At 38.7% G+C, this 18,655-nt stretch overlaps 1 protein-coding gene across 1 annotated transcript in view; it reads left to right on the forward strand.

Moving 5' to 3' along the window:
• The window catches only part of LOC132765579 (secretory phospholipase A2 receptor-like), a 35,262-nt gene extending 32,980 nt beyond the window's left edge, over positions 1 to 2,282 (forward strand). Inside the window, exons 10-11 of the mRNA XM_060759860.2 lie at positions 382 to 591; positions 799 to 2,282. Of these exons, the coding sequence (XP_060615843.2) occupies positions 382 to 591; positions 799 to 809 (221 nt within the window). The 3' untranslated portion in view covers positions 810 to 2,282. The remainder of the gene's footprint in view (positions 1 to 381; positions 592 to 798) is intronic.
• Positions 2,283 to 18,655: the final 16,373 nt, after the last annotated feature.

The following is an 18,655-nucleotide window of genomic DNA, read 5'->3' on the forward strand; positions in this document are numbered from 1 at the left end:
GAGCTGTTCAGGAGTTGAACATTGTCTTGGAGCATGGTGGAAACTTCTCTGGCAGTTTTGAACCAAGGCTGGATGACTATTTGTTGGGAGTGTTTTCATTGTGTATTTTTGCATGACAAAGGGCTGGATTACATAATATTTGGGGTTTCTTCCAACTCTGATTCATAAGAATGATTATATTAAAATATATGCTCACCACATGTGTGCTTCACCCTTCTGTATGCCAACCATCTCTGTGCTGTCTACTTGCAAAAAAAGTTACCAAAAATATCAATGTTTGGTCTTGACTGATCCCAGGGAGCTGCCAGCAATAGCTCAACACATGCATTTTGGTGTTAGAGTGAAAAGTAAAGATTTTTCTTTTTTTCCTCTTCTACTCAGCGAGTGACCTTTTTGATGTCTATACTGATCAATTTTTGTCAGGACCATTACATACATCATTTTATATTCTTCTGTCCAATGCTGTACTAGACTGCTTAAAGGAACCAAACTGCACAGGGATAGTGCAGGACTACCAATACTTCAGAAGAACAAAAGGCATTGATACAATTATTTCTTATGAGGAAACTGCAACTTCATTTGTGAGACGAGGTATGTTCATATAATTGAAATGAAGATCATCAAAATACTTCATAAATATATTTTGTAAAATATTTACAAAAATGATTTAAGAGGTTAGATTTATCTAACTATGTTTCTGTATTCATATTTTAATGTAAATATTTTTAAATGGTACAAAATGTATTTCTGTTTTATTTCTAACATTTTTCGTATACCTTTTTCATTATTTCCTTTCAGCTGAAATCTAAACTTGTAAAAACTTGGAAGACCTTTGCTGACTCAGATCAAAGATCTGTCTGGTTCAGCATCCTTGACATATATTACTAAATTAAATGGTTATGGGAACTAACTTCATGATAAGACATGAATGCAGTAGCGTTTCCTGTTATGTTCTCTAGTATTCAAGAACATATTGCTTATGATTCTTTATTATACTGTATAACTGTTAAAACTAATGGCAGTTGATATCTTTGCTGTGAGAGGTTTTTTCCTCTTCCTTTGGCAGAGGCATGGCATAAACTTTGGCATGCATGCTTTTCCTCTGCTGTGAGTAAGATAAACACAAGGCGAAGCCAGCAAGTTGTTAAAGTATTCACAACAATTCTTTATTGCCATCACATTACAGTTATATTCAACAGACTTTCATCTCCCTCCTCCCTCAGCTCAGCCTCTTTTCCTTAAATCTTTCCTTAGACCCACACTTCACACACACCCTTCCAATCACCAGCTGATGTTCATCAATAAGTTTGGATCCATGGCTGGTTTTTCTTCCCTAAGGATTCCCTAAGCATCCCTAAGTATGCTGTCTTCAGACCAAGGACAGGACCCTCTGTCTCCCTCGCACTCTTAAACTTACTGTACATACATTTGTCTTCTTTTTAAACCTGTCCAATAACTCACTAGTTCTTGAAGTATCGGAATTTTCCAGCATCCATCTTCTTTAAATTTGCCCAATTTTTAACATTATGAGAGAGAGAAAACCATAATTGTGTTTCTGTCTAGTGGTACACTTATCATGGATACTGTTGATTTCTGTCAGAATCAACAGTGACCCCTCACTTTGACTACCATTTGTTTTGCCTGTCTAAGAAACCAGGGTTTTGGTACCATGGAGATCTACAGGCAGAGGGAGAGAAGGAGTGATAGCTTTCACTGCCTTTAACATACATAATTGGATATAGAAATAAAAGATCGAGTCTTGAACTGTCTCTCTATGCCGGACATAACTGGCTAATGCATTTACTACAGCTTTGATTATCAACATTTCAATGAAAGTAGCAGGACTCCTTATTACTCTGATTTACTTATCATGTTTTGCAGTCCAGAAAGTCATTTGTTGTTGAATTACTTGTTGCTGATGTGTTGTAGATGATGTTCTATCTTTAAAAAGTACAGGAAAAGTCTCCTCTCTGTTGCTTAACTTGCATCACAGGCAACAGATAGACTATGTAGTTGGTCCCCTTATGATTACCACCCCCAGTGACCCAACAAGGGTTACTTGCATCATTTTGTTTACTACATTAGTATGCTACTATAAAACTTAATGACATATCTGAGCTAATGTCTGTTGTCTCAAGACCATGCATCTAAAGTCGACAAAATTTTATTCTGACTTTTTAAAATCTCAGTTCATTTCAAGTGTGTTGCAAGATCCTTTTGCATATGTTTGGTCTTGTATCAATTTTGTAACTTTGTATCTCCTAAAGAATTATTACATTTCTTTATATTAGGCCTGTCGGTTTCGTTTCGTTAATTCGTTATTTCGTATTAAAATCGTTATTTTTTGCATATCCGAAGCGATATCAAAACATATTTTTAAACCCGGAAGGGTTTAAAAATATCGAAGCAGCAGCCCCATGTATTTTACGAGCTGAAGCTCCGCTCGTTAATGGCATGGAGGCTGCTGCTGAGTGGTGCTGCAGTGCTGGAGCCTGGGAGCCAATCCGGCGCTCCCAAGCACCCCAGCAGTGCACCGTGGCAGAAGCCGGATGGCGCGTGGAGGCCGCTTGTGAGCGCGCGCGCGCCATCCAATGGGCTCCGGCTCCTGCGCCCCCCTCCTCCTCCTCCTCCTCCTCCCAGCTGGGAGGAGGAGGAGGAGGAGGAGGGGGGCGCAGAAGCCGGAGCCCATTGGATGGCGCGCGCGCGCTCACAAGCGGCCTCCGCGCGCCATCCGGCTCTGGCTCCTGCGCCCCCCTCCTCCTCCTCTTTAGTGCAGTTCACGGTTGAGAAATCTCCCCCTAAGATTCCCACGGGGTGGCACGGGGGGGGGGGGGGTGTTGCCCAGGCAACCCCACTGAGTTGGTCGCGGGTGGAAGTGGGAAGCGCTTACCTGCCAAGCCCACCCGTCCCCGGAGCAGCCAGCTGCATTCACTCCGGCGCCGCGGCTGTCATGCTGCCACTGCTCTTCTTCCTTTTCCCGGTCCCTTTCTCCGCCTGACTGGCCTCGCGACTAGCAAACCAGCGTGCCCCGCAAGGACACCTCACTTCCTGCCTGGGCTTCCCAGGGTCCTCTGTTTTGTAGTTCTTTGGGCGCCTTTGCTGCAGCCACGTGGGCGGATGGGTGTCCCCGTTTGCAGCATGAGTGAAGGCGCCCAGAGTGCATCTACACCACATATGGCATACTTGGGGCCCTCCAGGCGCGCTCACAAGCGGCCTCCGCGCGCCATCCGGCTTGTGTAACTTTTCAGGGCTGTATGACCATGTTCCAGAAGCATTCTCTCCTGACATTTTGCCCACATCTATGGCAGGCATCCTCAGAGGTCTGTTGGAAACTAGGCAAATGGTGAGTTATATATCATCTAATACTATGGAATGTCCAGGGTGGGAGAAAGCCATTCAATGCTAATCATTACTGCAACATTCACACTTAGCCTGTTTGATCAAGAAATTTTTTTTTTCTAAAATGTTTTGTAAAATATTTACGAAAATTCGTAAATAACAAAACATTTTTTTGGAAAGTTTTGTAAATATTTTTAATATCGAAACAAAAAAACACCCCAATTAAGAATCGAATTTAGAAACAAATTTTTTCTTGATCAAACAGGCCTACTTTATATCCCTCTTTCCTCTCCTAAAGGAGACTCCAAAGAATGTTGAGTCAAATCACATGAATATTTCTTTTTTAGTAAAGGGCTTGACTCTGGTCCTATTTTTACCATACACGTTATAAGGACTGATTTCCCCTCCACTCATGTTTCATCAGAAAGTGTAATCCAAGTTATCAAGATACTATGCAAATTTTCCATGTAAGGAAAAAGCTCACTGTGCATACCTTTTTAGCCTAGAAAAAGGGCAAGTAAATGTAGGACCATGACAGAGTTTTATAAAAATATGCATGGTGTGGAGAAAACGGATAGCGTATTTTTCTTCTCTTGTAATACAATAATGAAACCATGTAGCAATCTTGAATAGGTGATAAGAAAAAAATTCTCCACAGCACACAGATAATACTAAAATTTTGTATCACAAGATACAGTGATAATTGCAAGCTTGAATTTCTTTAAAAATGATTTAAACAGTTTTATGAAGGATAGCACTATAAATGGTTATAATTTTTTTCTAGTTGTGTATCATATCCTAGCTCAGAGTCTGAGCAAGTCATCTGTAGTAACCAATACAGATGCTCTAACTGTGATGAAACATAGTCCTGTACCCTGGCAATTAATACATTTATTACAATTTTCCATCTTTTACCATAGTATTAGTCTCTTTTGAATTTACACAGCTATATCTAACGGGTCATGATATGTCCAAGTGGAAACTATAACTTACCATAGTTTTGTTTTGCTTTATAACGGAAATGACAATATCAATATGAAAAATGTCTCTTAATCCAGGTTTTAACATATTTTCTGTTAAACATGTTTTTTTCATTCAATAAAGTTTGAAAACTCAAAAAAGATAACTTTTGATTGCTTCATTAATAAATTGACTTTCTCTGAATTCTGGTTGAATGTTGTTCTAAATGAACATTGAAATTAATTGGTATTTCTGTTTTTTAAAAAACACAGAATGTGATTTTGGCTACTACGGTTATAACTGTGCCTCATATTGTAAGAAATGTTATGGAGGATTCAGATGTAATTCAGTCACTGGCCAGTGTCCTGAACGCATGCACTGTATAGGTCGATTTAAAGGAGAACTGTGTGAATACGGTACTGTATTATTATGAAAAATGTTATTTATATATTTTTCTTTATGACATAAAATAAATATTAATTTAATATTTTGAAAAGGTCTGTTTACTTTATAAAAACGCCATTTGCTAATTGTAGAATTCTGTAGACTCTCTTAGAGTTAGACTAATTTAAAGAAAAGGTTAAGCTTCACCATTCAAGTAGATCAAAGTCCATATAAAAAGATTTGCTTAAATGGCTGTTTCTGAGACTCTCCCTTTCACTCTTTCTTCATCCACCAACAACCATAGGGTAATGTCTGCTGTAACCCTTTTCTACTCAGTCCTTTTGTCCATTTGTGTTTGTTCAAGAGAAGAACTGCACATCATCAGACCCAGTTGCACTCTTCTCTGCCTGCAGCCTTCATTCCTAAAGTTAATTCTGCTTTTAAGATTGCACAGAGGGCCATCCTTGCATTCTTTCCCATGAAAGCCCTCGTAGTAAATGATTGCTGGGTTTCAACCTGAAAATTAGCATCTACCTTCACGAGGCACCATAAACTAGATCCTTTTATCTTTGCAAAGCATTTTTTATCAGATAGAGTTTCCAAGATATTGTGGAAAAAAAGAGAATGAGTGACACCAAAATTCCTCACCCTGGTTTGTGGAGCTCTGATATATTCTGTCCGAGGATGTGTACTCTTCACAAGCAGAATGATATTGATTGTTACCTGTAAGGTTTTTATTTCTAGCAATAAGGATGAACATCCTTCCTATCCAACATCTAGTATAATAAACATCAGGCTATATGAAGCTATCCTCATTTTGTCATCTGTTTTCAAAGTTATTTCTGTGTACTAGTTGCTTTTGCTGTTCTTTCAACTGTGTCAGTTGACTGACTTTTAGAAGATTGCTTTTTATAGCAGCTATGCTAAAAAAAATCTGTTCTGCTCCTGCCTTTCATGGCAAGACAGATGACTAACTAATCCAAGGATGTTTGACCTTTTTTGCTAGACATGAATACCAATATCTGAAAAATAAGAACCAGTGTTACCTTTTGCTTCAGATTCTTCCTACCCATGGCCATTTACTAGCAGGTGGAGGATGGGGTACAATAGAAAATCATTCAGTGACTTTCCTACAGCGCGATGAAGAATGGTCATATTCAAAAGGATGGTCCGATTCAGAACCAAATTTAATTGAAAAGAGATTTCTTTCTTTTAAATTGTTCTGTCAGTAACTGATACGTATGTGATTAACTAATATGTTTTGTCTATAATTAACCTAAAAGGCACTGGAAGAATAATGCCTGTGCCAAACTATTATTACAATGGTTTCTTGAATTTATTATTTATTTCCATGTCTGGATATCCCAAAAACCTTCAGTTCAATGTATTGTTGAAGGCTTTCATGGCTGGAATCACTAGGTTCTTGTGGGTTTTTTCGGGCTATAGGGCCATGTTCTAGAGGTGTCAGACTACACAGAGAAGCCATTGAAATCCACAAGCATGTGGACAATTTCAACAGAAAGGAAGAGACCATGAAAATGAACAAAATCTGGCTACCAGTATTTAAAAAACTCTAAAATTACAACAGCAAAACAGCAGAGAGGAAACAACCAGGCACATCTTAACACCTCTCAACAAAAGGTTTTCCCAGGCTCAGGCAGGCCTTCAAATGCTAATGAAGGTGATCAGCTGAAACATTCACACCTAGCTCTAGCAGGGAAGAGTTCCTTGCCCCACCCCAGCCATTCCACAGATATATAAACCCATTGTCCTATTTCCAACAGACCTCACTACCTCTGAGGATGCTTGCCATAGATGCAGGCGAAACGTCAGGAGAAATACCTCTAGAACATGGCCCTATAGCCCGAAAAAACCCACAAGAACCTTCAGTTCACTTAATAAACTTTTAATTCTTATTAAAAGGATTACCGAGGGCCCATGTACTTCAGCCAGTTGTGGTGGGATGGGGGCAAATGGATCCAGCCCACAGGTTCCATTCAACACAATGTCCACATTAAAATGGTTGTGGGTTTCCTCACACTTAGTGACAATATGAACAGCTAACTGCTTCATATTCAAAACTGGTTCAATGTGTTCATGCAGCTATCCCTCTTTCTCTAGGCTCAGGTAGCCAGAAGACAGGGGATGGCATTTACTTTCTCTTTTCCTTGGGTAAAAGGTTCTTATCAAAGGTGGCAATGTCTTTGCTTTGTGGAGTGAATCTTATCGGGCCTTTTGATTCTGAATTACACCTTGGACTGCTATGTTTTGAATTCTGTCTTGGACTTTGGACTTTGGACTTTGCTATCCCCCCGGTGTCCGGAATTGAGCACAACTTCCAAGACACTGAAATAGGAGAAAAGCCTATACACCTCTATCTGTAGTGTGTCTGTCCTGTCAGTGCATAATGGCATTGAATGTTTGCCGTATATGTGTTCTGTGATCTACCCTGAGTCCCTTTCAGGGTGAGGAGGGCGGAATATAAATACTGCAAATAAATAAATAAATAAATATTTTAGGACTGCCGGCTGGTATTCTGGTTGGTGTGTGTATGTATGCTAAAACTATAAGCCAAGGATCCTCAAACATTTTAAGCAGAGGGCCAGTTCACAGTCCCTCAGACTGTTGGGTGAGTTGACTATAATTTGAAAAAAAATGAATAAACTCTTTTGCACACTGCACATATCTTTTTTGTAGTTTACAAAATCATGAAGGAATAATACAATATTTAAAATGAAGAACGATTTTAACCAACATAAACTTACCATATTTCAATGGGAAGGTGATCCTGCTTTTGGCTGATGAGATAATCATGCTAATTAGGCACAACAGCAAATTGTTGCTGTTGTGCCTTCAAGTCATTTAAGACTTAGGGCAACCCTAAGTCTAAAGTTTAGGGCGAATAAATGACCTTGGAGGGACGCATCTGGCTTGTGGGCCTTACTTTGGAGACCCCTGCTATAAGCCTTTGAAGAATCTAGCACTTGATCTGTCTCTGTTAAAATATCAGAGCCTTGTTGGAGTTTTCTGTTGTTTCTTTAACTGGGACATGGCAGAACAGCACGGCTCATCAGTGGCCACCACCAGGCACAAAATTGCTGGTGCTCTTTACGCCTTACATCCAGCGACACTGACTGGAGCTCCAAAACGATCAAAGAAGGGGAGAGGAGGGAGTGATTCCTCCTTCCCACTTTGCCCTGGCACTTCAGCCAGTTTCAGTGGATGTGACAAGCAATGACCACCAGCAATTTTGTGGTCATTGTTAGCCTGAGGACAAAAGTGGAAAGCTAAGGGTAGTGATTCAACAGTTCCCAACAGGGTTCGGTGACTGGGCCAATTCAGTTCCACACAGTACTATTGCAGCTCCATGGTATGTGACCCATGGAGATGGGCCCTAAGTCTAAGGTCTTACTGAATAGTTGTGTTCTACAAGCCTCCCAAAAAAGGAAGTGGGAGGTAGTTCTCCATAAATTTTGAAGTGAAATTGTTTATCAGTAAAGAGAACAAGATTCCCCTTTGTCTCTTGAAGAGAGTGAGTTAATAGAAAGTGTGTAGCTTACAAACTTTAAGTAGAAGGAGGGATCCAAAATCTGTATGAATATCCTCCCATTTCCCTTGGAGGAGGAGTTGATTGTAGTGTTCGCAACAGTACTTTGTTATTAGATATAAATTAAAATATACAGCAAAATAAACCCAGTTTCCCAAGTATAGCTCTCATTCTGTGCTTTCAGATCACTTCTGATTTATTGTGAAAGAATTGTAGGATTTTCTTGACAAGATTTATTCAGAGAGTATTTGCCACTGCCTTCCTCTTAGCTGAAAGATTACTCACAGGATTTCTATGTCTAAGTGGCCCCGTGCAATAATTAAGCCACTATACCACAATAGCTCTCTATAACTGTCACAGGATGTATTAATCTTTAATGGTGCAGACAGGTACATATCAGTTGATGTCATAATGAGAATGGTGCAATTAGTAAAATTCTTCATTCCATGTTAAAATATTTTTGTCTTGTTTTCAGGCATCAAGCATCCAAAATGCCCCCACAATGCCCCATGGTGGTTTTATAATGGACATTGTTATTATTTTGAAGGGGAAATGAAGGGGCAGCATGCCTGGGCAAATCTACGATGTTCTTATTATAAAGATGGTAAACTTGCTAGAATTGACAGTGAAAGAGAGAAGGTACTGTTCATAAGTGAAATCCTTCTAGACTATTTCTCTAGGAGGCATAACCTTGCTCCATAACTGAAATGTTTCCAGGCAAAATGGAGAAAGCTACTTATGACCTATAAAGTCCTAATAGTCTGGATAAAGAGTATCTGAAAAATGTATATTTTTGTATGAGACCACCCAAATTTTAAGCTAATTTAGAAAGGGTTTTGTTTTTTTTCCAGTCCCATCACTGTTATAAGCACATCTGGTGAGGACATGTAAATGGCCTTCTAGGTGGTGGTTCCAAGGTTGTGGAATTCTATCTAACAAGAGTTAAGATGGACCTATCTGCTGTGCATTTGCCAGCAGTCAATGATTTTTTGTAATTAGATAGGATTTTGTGAATTAACTGGTTTTTGTTTTATTGTTTTTGCAGAAGGGACTTTTAGGAATATTAGTGCTTCCGTTATTGTAAAAATCGCATTTTATCATAATTTATGCTGTGAGCTGCTTTGGTTCCATTTTTAGAGAAAGATAGGATATTAGAGAAATTGTTTTAAAAACCTCAAATCTAGATATGGATCCAGATTGGAAAGATACAGATAAATTTGAAATGAGTAAAATCAGCAATTTTAAGGCAATTTTCAAATATAGCCCAATATACAGCTGGGAACATCAAATGAGTGCATCAACTAACTTGATGTTTCTAGGGTATGGTTAACTGGCTAGGTTACATTTTCCCATACATAGTGATAACTGATGATTTAACTTAAGCTGATAAGGAGGTCTTCTTTCTATAGAAAATGCCACTGTACACACGGATAGATAAAAAGCATTTTTTCGAGGTGTAGATGTGCTCCTTTAGGAGAAGAGTTTTTTAATGTTTGATTGAGTTTTAATTTTTGAGGGGGGCAGGGGTCAGGTTGAAGGAAGCTGAATTCTGTGTTGACTATCATCAAGCAGCACTACCTTTTGCCTTGTTCTGATTGACATACACCAGCCTAGGTCTCATTATAGTTTCCAATCCAGGACCTAGATTAAGAATTTTGAATACACATCTTTTTTTTTGTAGACATGGCTTGGTATTATGGTGCAAACTGAGAGCTGGATTGGTTTGATGCAGGGAGGAACTGCATGGAAATGGAGTGGTGATACTACAGATATAGATACATCAAAATATTATTGGTAAGTTTCAGCTGTTCTAGTTTGCTCTATTTCTGCAAGTCTTGGAGAAAAATAATTATTTGCATTACAAAGAGAAACATACAAGTTATATTTCTGTTTTTTTCTTGGTGCACTACAGCTGCTTTAGTGCTACAGAGTGTCTTTTGAAAATGTTTATTTCCTTTTGTTTATTGTGAAAATGATTAAACAACAGTCCTCAAAAAATTGTTTAATGATCTCACCATGGATGCTTTATCCTTGCTATTGCCTTCTGAAAAGAGACAGATATAAAAGTAAGAAAAGTGCAAAGTTGCAGTGAACAAGCAAAATAATGTGACTGGAGCTTTGGGGCAGAACTCCCACTTCTGTAGATGTAGGAAACAGTGGCTAAGACTGAATAAGACCCCCCAAACGGGGAAAAAGTTGGCAAGGAGATGCAATAGATGCAGCCCATTTCAAAATACACTTCTTGCAGTTAATACAAATACAAATAAAAACAAATAGCATTTTATATAATAATGGCACTGATGTTGCCCATTTAAGAAAGGTTCGTTTATTTAATGGCTCTATTAAAAGGACTGACACTGGTCACAGGTTACTCCTTTTGGAGACTGCTCAACAGGACAAAAAATGACCCTCTGGTAAGGGAAGCTTGTAGGATTGTGCAGAAGGGTTTGATTCCTGCTTTTGGAGTGGAGGTTCTGTCTAATTTTTAGCACTGTTCACTGAGTTTCTTTAAGAGAGAAAAAGTGCCATAAGAAGGAGAAGGAGGCAGTGGCAGTGGCCTCTGGCATAAATCTGTACAGGTGGTCTCAGTGGTAATTGGCATGCTAGGTGCCATGCCAAAAGATCTTAACCGGCATTTGAAAACAATAAACATTGACCAAATCATGATCTGTCATCTGCAAAAGGCCACCTTACCTGGATCTGCACACATCATTCGAAAATACATCACACAGTCCTAAATACTTGGGAAGTGTTTGACTTGTGATTTGTGATACAAAATTCAACATATATATCTCATTTGCTATGTCATACTGTGTTTTTGTGTCAGTAAAATAATAATCAGAATTGGAATAATCATAATATCAACAACAATATGCCAATACTGGGAATTTGGAGAAGATTGACAGGCTTTTGGGGTTTGGCTGCCAAAACATCTTTAAACAATTAGCCCAGCTTCCCAGTTAGAAGGCCTGTCTTCCACATTTCAGTAGAATATGCCACTCCATTTGGCATTTCTTGGCAATCAGCAACATTAAAATAGTTGTGCTGAGGTTTTGACATTCAAATCATAGGATTAATTCAAATAATTTATTTACTACACTTTCCTGAACCTTTTCTCTGTCCTTAGGAACTTTGTTGGACTAAATTTAATGAGGGAAAGTACTGTGAAAATGGCAGAAATGTACACAATATTTCATTTTCCTTGCTCATTTTTAAAGACATCGCTTGAAAAGAAATTAACCACAGTTTTGCTAAAGTCAGCTTGTTTTTATACTTATAAACAGGCTTTGGGATTTTCCTTCGACAGCAAGTGGATGTGTTCTGATGCTTCCAGGAGCAAGATTTCAAGCCTTGCCGTGCAATGAACACCATTCCTATATTTGTGAGAGAGAAATAGGTACTAAGCAGAGTAGCTGGTTGTTTTGTATGTCATGCAAATTATATAAAGCATGTAATATATAGAGTACAAGGCAGTGTGACTGCTAGAACATTTTATGCTATTATGCAGTCACATGCATTACAGGAAAACACTTTCTTGTTTTGTCTGATAGAGATGACAAAGGTGAATTTAATGCCATAGCTAATAAATCTCATACAAAAAAGAGTAGTGCTACTAGATCAAACCAATATCATATTTCAATTAATGTAATAGCTGTGTGAATAAGATGCTTTGTGTCAGTCTAATTGGTTTAAAGTGAAACAAAACAAAAATTTTAAATTGATAAAAGTATACATGGGCGTGTAAATGGATCAAAGATCATCAGACTACAAGAAAATGGCAGGCTATAAATGCCGGTATAACCTTTTGAGATTAAAAGACTTTGTTACAAGGTTTTTAATGAATTTTCCTAAAAAGCAGTTTTCCAGCAGACAAGGGGAATGATACATTAGTGTGTATCAGCTGCATTGTGTAGGTGTGTCTCATCAATGTGAGAGAAACCTCTGAGTCTATGTGAAATAAGCAGTAAATCATATATTTTAAAAAAATATAAATGAAAAGTTTGTATGAGATATGTTGTGTCCCCTTACATTTTGTTATTACAGTTTATATATGTGTCCATATCTATTTTAAGAGGTTGCTTTAATCTCTGGTTTGCTAGTAAAAATGTATTACTCAGTTCTTGTGGGTTTTTTCGGGCTATATGGCCATGTTCTAGAGGCATTTCTCCTGACGTTTCGCCTGCATCTATGGCAAGCATCCTCAGAGACCTCACCCTCTGAGGATGCTTGCCATAGATGCAGGCGAAACGTCAGGAGAAATGCCTCTAGAACATGGCCATATAGCCCAAAAAACCCCACAAGAACTGAGTGATTCCGGCCATGAAAGCCTTCGACAATACAAAAATGTATTAATTTGTTTTGAAATTATGCATGTCTGAAAAGTATATCACCAATATGAAATGGCTGGAAAGCTCTGTCATGTAGCTCCTCCATCTTATTCCAGATAAGCAGGAAAAAGTTAAAACTTTCATTATTCCCACGTGGGGTAGCTACCTTAGAAGATCAGTCTTTTTTCTGCCTACTGCTCTGTTAGAATGTATTTACAATTACTTCACCATTGCTATAGCCTCTGCATGCCTTCTGTTTTTCACTTAGCTTTCTTTGTTTTTTCTCCCTATTAAAAAGTTTACAATAGAGCAGCGGTTCTTACTGTGGATCCCTTGGGGCTTCCTCTATCCTCCTACTCCTCCCCCACCAAGCTTTCCTCCTCTTTCCTGCTCCTCCCCTCCCTTCCTTCCTAAACACCAGAAGCTTTCCCCCCCACCTCCCTCACTACCAAAAGCCTTCCCCCCTTCTTTCACCGCCTTCCTTTCTGCCAAAAGCCCTTTCCCCACCAAAAACCTTCTTCCTAATGTCTCTTGCTGTAAAAAGCCCTTTCCCAACAACTTCCTCACCACCAAAAACCTTTTTCTCCTGCCAAAAGACTTTTTCCTCACCGCCAAAAGCCCCCTCCCACCTCCCTGTCACAAAAATTTAATATGCAGATTTGAGAAATGTGAATTTAATATGTAGGTATGAATGAGTTGAATGGAAGGAATATGAACGGAGTTAATAATTTTGGAGACACCAGTATAATATAAAGGCATGCAATGACTAACTACCTGCTTGCTGGACTGTAATTAAACATTGCTAATAAGAACTGAAATGTAAACAGTGAGAAGAACCGTGACAATGGTTCTTTCAAGTTAAGATAAATGTTTCCAGTGTTAAGAAGGAAATCAAAACAAGGCTAACACCAATCAAGAAGAATTAACACATTGCCAGGAAACATAGATGGGGCCAGGATGGAAGATGTCTATCATTCATTTACAACTTTGAAACTACATGTAACACAAATAAATTAAAGTGTTACATCAGCAGAATATTCCTATAAATGACTCAATCTAATAACGCTCAAATTGTGGCACACCTGAGGAGTCTGTTCCACCTGTCATGCTCTGTTCCGTGGGAAGAAGAGAGATGGTGTATTCAGAGAGTGGCAGATATGCTTTGGGAAAGCACGATTCTGTACACCTTGGGACTTCTTTTCTCAAGGGGAGAGGAAGAAGTGCACTTTTGGAGTCTTGGATTGTGCCGTTGTGCCTGGGGGCTATTATTCTCAATAAAGGAGGGATGGGCGTGGCATCTTTCCCCCAGGGGATTGCTTCTTGCCCTCCTATAGGAAATTGGAACGCCCAAAAACCCAAAACGCTGTAAATAGCTCAAAATAAGTTTTATTTATCACAAAGTCATTTCTTCAGAGCAATGAGCTGGTAAACTTTAGAGGGGTGAAGGAAAACATACATTACAGTCTCAATTAGTCCTGGGTCCAAGGGGTTGGAAGCTGAGAAGCCTCACCAAATTTCCTCTTTCCTCAATGGCTGTTAATGCCGGAGCAAACCACAACCCCAGTTCAGATGGCCTATGTTTTGAAGATTCAGGATCTTCCTTTGGTGCCAAAAGAGCCAGCTTGAAGGCGCCCAGGTCTCCTCAATAATTGTCCAGGACGATCTGGACATAAAGCATGAGTCCCAGGGGTAAAAAACCTCAGAACTGATGCTAAGAGGTAACTTAAATCAGGGTCCTTTAGAGTCAGGTCTCTTACTCACGTCCATCTGGTACGAACTCTGAAGGCAGAATGAAAATAAAAAGGAAGTTCTCCCCTCTTGCAGGAAGAGGTGGAGCCAAACAGTACTGATTGACAGCTGCAAGCAACCAATCCATACAACTATACATAAGCAGTGTAAAAAGGGGCAGGATTAAGCATGATTCAACAGTTTAAGTCTTACAACTAACAGTTCTATGCATAGGTGGCGCCACTCGTGCCGTCACATGGATTTTGTGCAGGAAGTCAGGTTCTTCTGTATGGAAAACGGATAACAGAATGCAGCTATGACAAATTCATTTCCAAGGGTTATTTGATGCTGTCAATGCCTAAGATGATCTTAGGAGAATTGTTAAACATTGTGAGTATAATCATAATTGCTTAAGAATAGTAAAGTTTGCCTCTTTCCTCCAGACACTCTACTCCTGCATTTTGTGTAATTCTAGTGTAGAAGTTAATGTATTGTTATTTTTTCTTTTCTTTACCTTTTGCCTGCAAATTAGCAATATGTTTGTTTCCAATAATCATGTAACAAAATTACTATTTTGTTTTCTGAAAGCTGGTCTTGACCTTTTCATTGATTATCCTGGGAAAATACTCCTGGCTGTTTATCCCCTGGCTGTGTATAAAGATCTTGATGAAGCAAGATTCCATTGTGTATTAAGAGTGAACTGTACTGGAATAAGTAGCTGGCCAAATGCACATTTTCTTGTGACAGGAATGGAAATGGTGTCAGGTTCAGCTGATCATATCTTTCGCTTAAAAACAAGTAAGATCTCATTATAGTTACCGATATAGTTTATCATTACAGTTACCTGTGATGTCATTGGTTTCTATATACAATTGTTTGATTTATTGTATGATAATGAGGTAAGTACCTGTTGGGAGGGAGCAGAGAATGATAAGGTTTCAAGTTGAGTGAAGGGCAATTTAGTTTGGGGTTGAGTAGAGTGAAGCAAAGAAATGTATTTGTGAAAGGAGATTGAGTTAGACTAGGGTTGCAATGAGAGAAAGGAATTTAAGTTGAGTGCTTGGTAAGAATTTGATTTGACCTGAGAGGAGACAGAGTGGTGTTTTAAATGTTACTGATAAAAATTTGCTGATTTATTTTCAACTTCTGTAAAAGAAGTTTTGTTTTTGTTTCTGTACACTTTGCGCTTTTGCTATTATTTTTATTTTTGAGACTTTGGTTTCAGACTAGGTGTTTGTAGTGGCAACATTAAAAGTGGAAAGATTGAATCCTCATGGTTGTAAAAGTAGTGTAAAGTTTCGTAGGAACCTTGAAAACATTAAATTTGCCTCTCATTTGGTGTCACACAAGGGAGACAGGAAGGACTCCTTACACAAAGTAGATAGGAGGATCAAGGAACCCCCCCCCCCCCCACACACACACACACACTGAGTGTTTGTAGAGGATGCTGTGGGTATTTATTTACTATATTTATATCCTGCTCTCTCTCACCCCAAAGGAGACTCAGAGCGATAATATAATACTAATAGAACACCTTATATAATGTACCATATATTGAATGACTTTCAGATTGTGCTGTTCATACTCCAGTTGTCTGAATGCTGGGATGTTCAAAGGTACAGTGCTTGCCCAATTTTAGTTTTCTTTGGAAAGCGTTCATTGGAATCTAATTGACACTCCGTAGTATTTCAGTGAATTGTAGATTTAAACTGTATTTCCTAGCATATAAGACTACTTTTTAACCCAGAAGAATCTTTTTAAAAGTCAGGGGTGATCTTATACACCAGGCACCGTCTTATAGGGCAGGTGCTGAAACTTCGAAGCCAGACTGGAGAATCTGTGGTAGCCGCATATGGTGGGGGGAGTTCAAAAACTGCCGCGGCTGCATCCCCACTGTATGCAGCGACTGTATGAAAGCAGCAAGGGTGACGCTGTACAAGTACGGTAGAAGAAAATCCACTCACTAGGATTCATGGAAAGAAGTGACTTAATGTGGTCCCAATGACGAGATGAGGGGGCGCTTCACCGGGAAGGTGTAAGTGAAGGGCAGACCAAGCTGCAGATGTCTGGGACACCCGGAGTATGGAAAAAAGACATAGAGTGGCTCTGTGTCCAAAAAAACACACCTCTTTCACCTGTCTGGCCCACCCTTATATCCTATTACTGTACCTCCTTCTCTGCCTCTCAGACCTCGCTCCTGAGGACTGCAGTGAAGTGGCACAGGCACGTATATGTGAGATCTGAGAAGCAGAGAAGGATGTACAGTAATAGGAAAATTACCATATTGAAATTAATTCTAATGTTTTTTAAATGTTTATTAGGTGTGTGTTGGAAGAGTTGTAGTCTTATATGGCGAGTATATCCCAAACTCTATATTGTAACTGGAAAAGTTGGGGATTGTCTTATACGCCCAGTCGTCTTATACGCCGGAAAATACAGTACATTGATATATACAGAGATTTAAGTGCTCCAGAAAACCCTTTTGTTCCCATCTCTGATTTCTAGATGGGCAGCAAGCAACCTGAAGAAACTGCTGGATATTTTAGCATTCAAAGTCAGCTGTTTTGGTTGCTGACTCAAAACTACAAGTTAGTCCCACCTGTTCATCTCAGCTGGGAAGGGAGAAAAATGACTTTTCTTTGAGATATTTCCACATAATTGGGTGGGTGGATTACTTTTAAAAATTAAATGGGGAAATAGAAAAATGATAGAGATGTATACAATTGTACCTGATATGGAGAAAAATGCATACATGATATGTGGAAAGAGAAGGCAGGATCCAGAATTTTCCAAATGATATATTCAAGATGGATGAAAGAGTATTTCTATGGTTCATGACAGGCTTGTCAGATCTACTTTGTTTTTACTAGTCTCCTAAGATTCACAAGCCAGAGCCTAATTCCAAAGATGGCGTATTTAAGGATGAAAGATGCTACTCAAGTGAGGAGTTCCAGCTCTGATTGGAGCTCACATTCCTTCCATTCAAAACCCACCTGATTACTCACGTCTTTCTGCATTTCAGAAGGATAATTAAATGAATATTTGGAGGATATTATTTCTGCCACTGTTAAACATTTGGGATTTGATTTCCTTGTTATCTTACTGCAAATTGCTCTGAGATCTACCAGTAGATCCAGTGCTGCTTTCTTGCCACTGTAATAGTAGTGTTCCTGTATCAAAGGCTGCTGTGATAGTTATGGATGGGATTTAGGGAGGGAATATTTTTTGCTGTAAATTGTATCTTAAATCACTTGTGCATGTTGCTTATGTGGGTTTTGATGCTGAGAGTTAATTTGAATTAATTGCATTGTAGGTTGCTCACCAGGACGTCATGGACACCTGTGTAGTAAACAATGCCCAATGTGCAGGGATAGTACACGTTGTAACATGGTTACTGGTTTCTGTGATGAGAAGGCAACATGTATAGATCAAACATCTATAGAGAGTTGTTCAAAAAGTAAGTTTTAAAAAACACTGTGTGGCTTAATTCACAGAAGATATTGGTGGATTTATTCTATGGCTAAAATGACTGTTGACCATGCCTCACTGCTTACACGAGGCTTCATAGTTTTGTGAGATTTTTATAATGAAAAGCAAGATAAAACCTTGTTTCAGTGCAGCTAACACTAATTTCATTCAATATTTGAAGAATTAGTGTTTGCATTTTTGTGAGCAAGGAGTGCAATGTATGTAAAACTGCAGGTGTACTCTTTTTTATGGTTTTAACTAATGCTGTATTTACTGTTTTAATTATTGCTGTTTATATTTAATTGTGATTTTACTATTGTAATTCTTATGTAGTGGCATTGTACCACTACTAAATGTAAGCCATCCTGAGTCCCCCTTCAGGGGTAGAGAAGAGATGGGATAGAAATACCAGAAATAATCATAATAATCATAATAATCATAATAATAATATAAATAATAGTGAACTTCTGGTTCTTAAGAAATAATCAGATGGTGACTAATTAGCAGCTTATGAGAGTTTGTCAGTCAGTTTTCACTTTTTGATACATGTATCTCTGGGATGGCAAAAAAGTGTTTGAAACATGTAACCAGAAGGTCGTTCAATCTGAAAATGAATCAGGACTCATTTCATCATCAGAAACCTATAGAGGAAGATGGTATTTTCTTGCATAAGGAAACCCAATTCCCACCATCACCACTTGCCAGTTAATACAGATATTCAAGGGAAACAGTTTACATTTGGAAACCAAAATCAGAATAGCAAATAATTAATCTAGCATAACAGTAAGCAACTCAAGGCTGTTTTTGTGTTGATTTTTGGGGAAAAAGTTGAGAATAGTAACTTTGTGTTTGCAAAGGCAAAATGTATGAAAACATGTGTCTTTTAATGACACATATGTTT

This window comes from Anolis sagrei, chromosome 2 (genome assembly GCF_037176765.1).
Source record: "Anolis sagrei isolate rAnoSag1 chromosome 2, rAnoSag1.mat, whole genome shotgun sequence".
Classification (NCBI taxonomy): domain Eukaryota; kingdom Metazoa; phylum Chordata; class Lepidosauria; order Squamata; family Dactyloidae; genus Anolis; species Anolis sagrei.